Source organism: Pteropus vampyrus, unplaced genomic scaffold, assembly GCF_000151845.1.
Source record: "Pteropus vampyrus isolate Shadow unplaced genomic scaffold, Pvam_2.0 Scaffold252, whole genome shotgun sequence".
Lineage (NCBI taxonomy): Eukaryota > Metazoa > Chordata > Mammalia > Chiroptera > Pteropodidae > Pteropus > Pteropus vampyrus.
Genome location: NW_011889033.1, coordinates 1,023,387 through 1,032,347, shown reverse-complemented (window position 1 = coordinate 1,032,347; position 8,961 = coordinate 1,023,387). Strand labels below are relative to the sequence as shown.

Here is an 8,961-nt window from a genome sequence, read left to right as displayed (position 1 = left end):
GCTTCCATTCACTCTCTCTCACTGAGCAGTCGGGGGACGCCTCCCCTCTGCCAGATGTGTGGGTGTCCGTCAGCCCGGCGTGGGGAGATGGGCTTCTTATGAGAGGAGTTTGGTTCCCTGGCTGCTGTAACAAAGTGCCACCATCAGGGTGGCTTAACACATTTATTCTCCAAGTTCCTGAGCCACAAGTCCTGAACGGGGGTGTGGGCAGGGCTGCAATCAGCCCCCCGCCCTTCCAGCTTCTAGAGCCCGGTCCTCCCCCTCAGGCCGGGGGGCCCCACCCAGGGCCTGGGGCACAGTGTCTTCCACCTCTCAGCCTCTCTGGCTCCTTGTTGCATTCTCTGTGGTAGAATCTCCCTCTTCTGAGGTCACCTGTGAGCCCCACATAATCTCCCCATCTCAAGAGTGGGGGGCGCAGTTTCCAGGGATACCAGTGTCTGGACATCTGGATGCTCCGATGTCCCCACCGTCACAGCTCTGGGTGGGTCCGGGCGTTGGGATCCTTCGAAGCCCCTGTGATTCTAACACAACCAGGGGTGACCCCGTTTTAGTGCTCAGACTCGGTCATCGCGGATGGCTGCTGCTCGTGTGCGTCCTGGGCTCTTGGGACCGACCACTGTGGTGTCCTGTTGACCCAACTTGAAGGTGCTGCCTTTCCAGTGAGTGAATCTTCATCACATGTGCTGGAAGGTGCTGGAATTGATGGTCTCTGAGCATCTTTCTTGCTCCGATGCTGCAACGTGGTGTGGGGTGGGGTCCACGTTGTGTGGTGACGGCTGGCTCTGCCCCGCCAGGGGCCCGGCATGGGTCCCCTGGAGTTCTCACTGTGTCCTTTCTGGAGTCATGGTGTCTGTTTACCAAGCAGCCTCCATCCCAGGACTTGGCACACATGGGACAGTGAACGGCCGGTTTGTCTTTGACTGGAGCGTCTTGGAATTGGTTGAAAGGCGGAGCCGCTGGTGGTTGGGGCTCTCACGGGCGCCTGCAGTCACTGCGTGCCAGTGTAGACAAAGCCTAAAAGGTACTTCCTGGCCTGGGGAAAACAGGTATGCCTGGCTAAGTAATGTCACACTTCTAGAATATTCCTGGTTGTCTCATGGAGGGGGTGAGGGCAGGAGAGGTTCATGAAACTGTCCACACTGGACATACTTGAATTAGGAAACAAATAGATGCTGGCGTACATGGTTCACACATGCGCCATTGGTGTCCAGAGAAGATGGAATGTTCCAGAAGCTTCCTGGAGGCAGGGGGCCCAGCCCGGGCATTGATGGGCGAGGCGGAGAGAAGGTCATGCCATGTGGCTTGTGGGGACAGAGATCATGGCAGCGAGAACACGAACCCCCCTGAAAGCACCCCGACGTTAGGGGCTATGTCCCAGCGTTGGCTCCGGCCACTGTGATGAAGTTTGCCAGCTTCGACTGCACCACTTAACCAGCAGAAATTGATCGTCTCAGTTCTGGAGGCCAGAGGTCCAAGGTCAAGGTGTTGGCAGAGCCGCGCCCCCTGGAAACCTGCAGGGGAGAATCCCTTCTTGCCTCTTCCTGGTTTCTGGGGGCTGCTGGCAGTCTTTGGCATTCCTTGGCTTGTAGACGTGTCACTCCGGTCCTGTCTTCACACGGCGCTCTCCCTGTGTGTGTCTGTGTCCAAATGTCTCTTTTTTTAAATAAGGACACAGTATTATTGACCTCATCCTGATGACCTTAACTTAATTAATCACATCTGCCAAAACCCTATTTCCAGATGAGCTCACCGTCACAGGTACCAGGGGTTACGACTTCTGCATCTTTTGGGGGGAGGGGGGAGCACAGTTCAACCCATAACGGGCCCAGCAGCACATGGGGCTGACAACGTGCTCTCGAACCCTTGATGTCTTGTCATTCTGGTAAAGTGCGCACGAGGCACCGTCCCCCTCTTCAGAGATGGGGTACACAGGCAACCTGCTCAGTCACACAGGTGGCAGGTGGCAGAGCTGGGATTCAGCTCCGAGCCAGTTGGGGATCTTCCTGGAAAGGCCCCTGGCTGTTTGCTCGGGCTGTGATAAGCAGAGGGGACACCTTGCCACCAGGGGGTTGAGAGCCTTGTATGTGTGTCTTCCCGCCACGGGGTGTTTCCCAAGTCTGAGCAGACTTGGGGGTGGCCCGAGGCGTGGGGGACGAGCGGGGACAGCCTGCAGGGGAGGGGCTTTGCCATGCCAGGAGTTTCCTGCTGACTCTCCGTGGATTTTTCTCTACCCTTCTCCCTCAATGGTTCCGGGGACTGTCACCTTCTCATTTCTTGGTTCTGTGAGCGCCTCAGTCATCAGGCGCCGGAGTCCTGGGTAAAAGGCCCAGGCGGGGTTCCAGGCGGAGAGCCCGGAGGAAGTGGCTCCCCACAGCCCTGCGGGGAGAGCCCCGGGCTATTTTTAAACCTAAGCAGCAGGGCGCTCTGATCCAAACCCCGAGGCAGCGTCCACATTCGAGGGGTGGGTTTAAGGGCGCCCCGTCTCCCCAGGACCTGAGATCACATTCTTTTCTTATCGAGATATAATTGACATCCAGCATTGTTACTTTCAGGAGGGCATCATAATGAGTCAATGCCTGAATATATTGCAAAATTATTACCGCGGTGAGTCTAGGTCACGCCCATCGATGGGCGCCCAGGCTGCTGCGGCGAACACGGGGGTGCAGAGATCTTTTCAAGTGCATGTTTTCATTTTCTTTGGATAAATACCCAGAAGTGGGATTGCTGGGTCGTACGGTAGCTCTGGTTTTAATTTTTCGAGGAAGCTCCATGTGTGTTCCGCAGCGGCTGCACCACTTTACACTCCCACGAGCCGTGCACGAGGCTCCCTTCCCCCCGCGCCCTCGCCAGTCCGTTCACAGCCAGTCGCCATCCTGACAGGTGTAAGGGGATATGTCACTGTGGTTTTGATTGGCATTTTCCTGATTACTAACAGTGAGCATCTTTTCATATACCTGTTGACCATCTGCATTTCTTTGGAAAAATGTCTATTCAGATCCTCTGCCCACTTTTTGAAAATGGGATTGCTTTTAGTTAGTTTGGTTTTTTTTTTTTTGCTCTTGTGTTGTGTGAGTTCTTTATATGTTTCGGATACTAACTCCAAATTATAAATATTTGCTCCCATTCGATAGGCTGCCTTTTCATTCTGTTGACCCTTGCTTTGCTGTGCAGCTTCTCTGCCCCGTAGGGTCATGGTCCCGACAGTCCCCGGGGTCACGGGAAGGGACAAGGAGGGGTGGAGGATAGAGAAGTGACAGGGCCCGATGGGATGTAGGCATGGGTAAGAAGGGCCTCATCGGCGGTGGCTCAGAGATTTCTTGCCTGCCTGGGGATGTGAGGGGCTGTCCCCTGGGTGAGGGGACATGGCCGGGGTGGGTATGGCAGGTGGCAGGTGGCCGTGTGGGGAGGGGGAGCAGCGGGCTGGGGGAGGGCGGGTGCCGAGCTGGCCTGGAGCGGGGTGGGCAGGGGAGGAGGGTACCTGAGTGAGGCCAGCCCCGCACGGCAGGCCCTGGCTTTCCGTTCTGAGCTGCCGGCTGGCCGGCCCTGGCCAGGCTCCCAGTAGCCAGGATGCACCTGGTGACTCCGGGCCCTGGGAAACAAGGCAGGGCACGGGGCACAGTGACGACAGACAACGGCTGTGGTAGACGTCATGATTCTTCACCCCGTGCATTCCTTCTTCGGTCTGGGAGCGGGGGACTGTCCTGTGTCACAGGTGAGGGGGCTGTGGCTCAGACACCTTCAGGGGCTCCCAGGGTCACAGAACTCGGACCCCGGTGGCCGTGCCTATGCTGGGTGCAGAGGGCGACAGGGCTCCTGGAGGGCAGGAGTGTTACCCCTGGTGGTCTCTGATGTCCCACAGCGTCAGGCCTTCCAGGCGAACATGCTGTGCAGTTTGTAACCAGGTCCTCACGCACATATTCGCATGTCACCGGGATCCTGGCTGGAGACGCCCTGTTCTCCTTTTGCAGATGGGGACTGGGGGCTCCGAGAGGTGGTATTGGGACTGGAGGTGGGGGTGGGGCTCACTGCACGGTGTCCGAGGGTCTCCCCACATGAGCTGGGGACTCGCCCTGGCCTCCTGCAGCCTTCTGGAGGCTGTGGAGCTGTGAGTGGCCAGCAGGGGGACCGGGGCAGGCAGGGGAGGGGGGATGGTGGGGGGAAGGTGGGGTGAGGGGCTCACGTGCGCCAGCCCCTGCCCTGTGCCAGCGCCCCGCTGCCTGTCCCCTCTCCTGAAAGCCGTCCCTCTGCTCGCCAGGGCAGGGCGGCCGTCTGTCAGTGGGCGGGCTCACACCTCACCACCTGCCACACATCTGCAGGCCCTTTTGGCCTCTGGACACGCTCTTGCCCCTGCCAGGTGGCCCCCGGCAGTCCCTGAGCAGCGTCCAGGCCCAGGCCCAGTGTCCTGTTGTCCCCCATGCCCCACGTCCTTCCGCCGGGGTGAGATCCCCCACCTCCATGCTTGTCTCATGCTGTCTGGCGTCTGTCCGCCAGTGTTAGCCGAGCCTGTACCATGAGCTGGGTGGCACACACTGCGCTGGCCACTCCGCCCGCAGCGGTGAGGGAAGCCCACACCCTGTGCTCACAGAGACTGCCCTCCGGTGGGGGACACACACTGAGCACACAGGACACTGTCGAGGGCAGGGGTGAGGGGGGCCCAGGCTCTGCCCTTCCTGCTCAGCTGGTCCCAGCTCAAGGGCAGGCCCGGTGCCCAGGTCTCAGGAGACATCTGTGGAACAGCTGATTAGCTGGTGGCTGCTGCATCACCTTGGTGACTGGTGGCAGTCAGACGGGCAGACCGTCAATCATGTGTCCAGGTGCCCATGACGCTCGATCATATCTGTACCCCAAGCTCTCTACGCAGGGCCTGGAATACTGAAATAGCTAACTCATAAATTAAAGGGTGACGTACGGGTATGGTGAAAATGAGAACAGCACAAAAAGCTGTCTAGGGAAAAGTGATCGTGCTGCCCCCTCGTCCCCCCGGGCTCGTTTTCAACGTGCACGTGCACGTGCGCGCGCGCGCCTGGCCGCCCTGACGCCGCCTCTGCCCGCAGGTGTCCGTGCTGGTCTTCTTCGCCCTGGCCTTCCTCACCTGCGTCGTCTTCCTGGTGGTGTACAAGGTGTACAAGCATGAACGCCTGTGCCCCGATGGGTCCATCCTCAAGGTAAAGCCCGCCCCTCCCCACCCCCGCCCCAGACGCCTCCGCACCCTGCGTCTCCCGTGACCTCGCAGCACCTGCGGGACAGGCATCCGAGTAGCGGGGCTGGCACCCGCCCCGCCCTCCCGCTGCTGCACCGGGGGCCACGCTCGTGGGTGCTCTTTGCGGGTGTGACGCCTGATCCACAGAGCTGTGCATGGCACACAGCACACGCGCGGACAATGCGGGGGCGAAGATAAAGGGGGGATGCGTGCGGCGTGGGCGCGCTCCATTCCCGCACACCTGGCCTCGGCCCCGCACCACGCGCCTTCTGAGCTTCCCCGGACTGGGCATCTCCGAAGTCACAGCAGGAGAACCCAGCGTGGCGAGGAAAGGCCTGGTCTGTCCTCGGTCACTGGTGGCTTTGGTCTGGGTGTCGCCGATGTGAGGGAGGCAGGGCCCTCGCCGAGATAGCAGGCGGGGCTGGAATCCACCTCCCGGGCCCCCTGAGCCTTTTCCGCCTCCGTCCGGAGTACTGAGGGCTCCCGTGAGTCATCCCTCCTCCCCGCAAGTGCGTGTTGTGCATGCCACATGCAGGTCACTGCAGCTGGAGCACCGCAGGAGCCAGTCGGGTAAAGGGCTGCCTTTGCGAAGCTCCCCAACACTCTCAGAAGAAACACGGAGGCATTGTTACGGAGTCAGAGTCGCAAGCACAGGAAATGGAAACGCAGAGCAGGATGAGGCCGCAGCTTCTAGAAGGGGGGTCGAGTTTGAGTAGGAAGCTTGTGAGAAAGCCTTCGGGGACCTGGAGAGGCACATGTGGGCAGAGAGAAGCCGCTGTCCACGTCCCGGGCGGGTGCTGGAGGAGTTTGGGGTCAGCTGGGAGGCTTATAAGTTCAGATGAAGCTGACCCAGGGGACTCTGAAGACGGGTGGGCTGGCCCTGGCCAAGCGAGCCCGCGGGCAGACACTGCAGGCCGGCCGGGCCGAGCCGGTGGGGGAGGAGGGCGTGCCGGGCCGGCCTGGCGGTGGGAGGCAGTGGGAGATGAGCCGGCTGTGGCCAGACCAGAGCGCCTGGAAAAGGCCCCCGGGGGAGCGGAAGTGATGGCATGGTCACTCGGGTAGCCTGGGGAGGCTGGAGGTCGGAGGGGAGCAACAGGAGGTCGTGAGATGCCCCAGGAGGCTGCTGCTATGGACTAGGGAAGAGGTGAGGGTCTGGACTGGTCAGGTACTGGGGACCGAGAGGGGGAAACCATGTGACATCGGGCTGGAGACAGGGGAGGGACGAGGTGAGGGCCTGGCCCAGAGCAGGTGGCTCAGAGGGGCTGTCGTCATGGGGCTGGAGGTCCCCATCCAGACAGACCGCTCACAAAGAACGGGCAGCAGCCCCGCCAGGAGGGGCCGGGTTTTCCTCTCGCCTCGTTCTCTCCACCTGGAGGAGGGGCGGGCTCGGCACCTGGGCCAAGTGGAGTCGGGAGAGGGGGCCCCGGTTCTCAGATGCAGCAGTGCCAGAGGGGTGGGCGCCTGCAGGAGGCCCTGGAGCACAGCCAGCCCGGGGAGGGCAGAGGCCTCCGATGGAGGGTCTGGATGCATCTCTCGGGACTTCGGCATCTTCCACGGGCATCTAATGGGGAGTGGGGCGGTCCTTCCTGGACAACGCAGCTGGGAGGGCTGGGCACTGCTGGTCGGTATCCCACGGGCCCTGGCTGAAGCCGGAGGAAGCGGGGCGTGGGTGTTGGCGACAGACCCTCCCTCCTTCCTGCGTGCGTGTGTAGCGCAGGCGGACACCAGCGCACAGGGGCTTCCACACTGTCGTCTCTGACTGCCGGAAACCCTGTGGGGGGGGGGCACCAGACCCTGTTTACCAGCAGGAACGTGCACAGATATTCGTCCTGCCTGGGCCACACCCCGCGGCCCACACACACACTTGGCATTCACTCATGCACACGTTCCGTGTTTACTAAGTGTGGCCTCCCGCGTGGCCGCTGGGGACAGGGTGGGCACAGAGCAGTCAGGTCTCTGTTCTGGGAGCTTCCTGGGGCCCCCTCCTTCCACAGGGCTCTTTTGGGCTGGGATCCGAATGAGCCAGGTGAGCCGCCGGGCTGGTGAGGACAGACTGGGCTGGGCCCACTGACCCCCAGGCCCAGGCGCCTGTGTCCCCAGGGCCGTGGGTGTGGACAGGCTGCTGCTGAGCGGGCTTCTGCCACTGGCCACTTCCAGGTGGCCCCGAGCAAGGTGTTACCAGGGAGGTTTAAGAGGCAGGTGTGGGCTGGGGAGGAAGCTGGGTTTCTGCCTGAGTGTTTACGAGCGGGGAAGTAGCCCCAGATGCTGTAGGCTTTCCATGTGTTGCTCCCTGTAGACTCCCTGACACGTGTTCCTTCAGTGGGGCTCGAGGAAGACTTGGTAGCGCGGAGGCCCGTGCCAGGGGCTGCTGGGAACACGCTGCCTTGTACTACCTCAGCGGGCTGATTATTTCAGTTTCTGGCTGAGGGACAAGGTGCAGGGAGGGGTTGGTGACCTCCCCAAGCCCGCCACAGGTGATGTGCAGCCCTCAGATTCCATCGGCATGGCGGCAGGAAGGGGGCCGGGCTGCAGCTTCCCGGGGAGCCCCCCACCTTCATGCAGCTCCCGTGTGTCCCCTGGAGCTCCCACCTTCATGCAGCTCCCGTGTGCTCCCCGGAGCCCCCCACCTTCATGCAGCTCCTGTGTGCCCCCCGGAGCCCCCCACCTCCCTGGGGATCTTGTCCACCACCAGCCCCCAGCGCAGCTCTCAGCATTTTCTTCTTGCAGCCTGTGGGCCACACCCTAACGTCCGTGACGCCCCCTGGCCCGGGCGCCTGGAGGCCACGTCCCAGCGCTGAGTGGAGTCGCGCTGCCCAGCAGGTGCCAGCTGTCTCAGGTGGCAAGTAGCAGGTGGAGAGGACGAAGTGCAGGCTGCGGACTGCAGAGCCTTCCCTGGGCTGTGAGGCCCAGGGGACTGTTTGCCGCTGCAGAGTGCGCGCGCCTCCCGACACGGGGTCAGGACCCTGGGTGACGGGCTTCGCCTCACTGGTGCCCCTTCCGGCTTTTTTCTGTCCACTGTGACCTTGGGCATGCCCTGGCTTCTTACTTGAGCTACTGTATGTTGACTGTAGTCCTTGCAGTGACCTGGGCGGTGACTCATCAGCCCCATTTTAAAGATGAGGGGGCTGAGGCTCAGAGACCCTGAACTCCAGGCAACTCGGCCGCTAACAGGGCCTTTCTCCAAAGCCGAGCTTTTCCTCCCAGCTCCTCCCGCTCCCACCCACTGAGACGCTGGGTGAACATGCTGCCTGCCCTGTCATTTCCTTCTGGAAATAGCTCTTCATGCTCGAGGGGGCTGGCAGGTATTTGTGATCCTCACATTGCAGGTTCAGTGAGCTGAGGGGTTGGAGGATCAACTCTCCGCGGGGCTGAGGGGAAAGGCGCGAGCTTCTCACTTGCCATCCTCCCTGAAGCAGTGGCAGTCACTCATCTCTGGGTCGCTATAGCAACACGAACAGGGAAACAGCCATGGCAGTGCCATAGGCCCTGGCTGAAGGGACAGCATGCAGGGGCTTGCTGCCGGGACTGACTTCACACCCTCTGCAAGACCCCAGCGCCCTAAGTCCCCTTCCCCTGAAGCCAGGCCCCATCCTTCACCCGCCCACCACCGCCTCAGACCCAGGAGCGACGAACTAGCTCGTGGTGCAGGGCTGGACCAGGCTGGGGAGTCACATCTGGGCTGACAGGAGGCAGCCTTGGGCCCCAGACTGCACGAGCTCGTGAGAGCTGTGGACTGGTCACCCGGCAAAATGCCTGGATGT

At 61.5% G+C, this 8,961-nt stretch overlaps 1 protein-coding gene across 1 annotated transcript in view; it reads left to right on the top strand.

The window, feature by feature from the left end:
• Positions 1-8,961, top strand: part of NSG1 (neuronal vesicle trafficking associated 1) — a 31,571-nt gene that overhangs the window by 20,651 nt on the left and 1,959 nt on the right. The window contains exon 2 of the mRNA XM_011374672.2: positions 5,055-5,165. Within this exon, the coding sequence (XP_011372974.2) occupies positions 5,055-5,165 (111 nt within the window). The remainder of the gene's footprint in view (positions 1-5,054; positions 5,166-8,961) is intronic.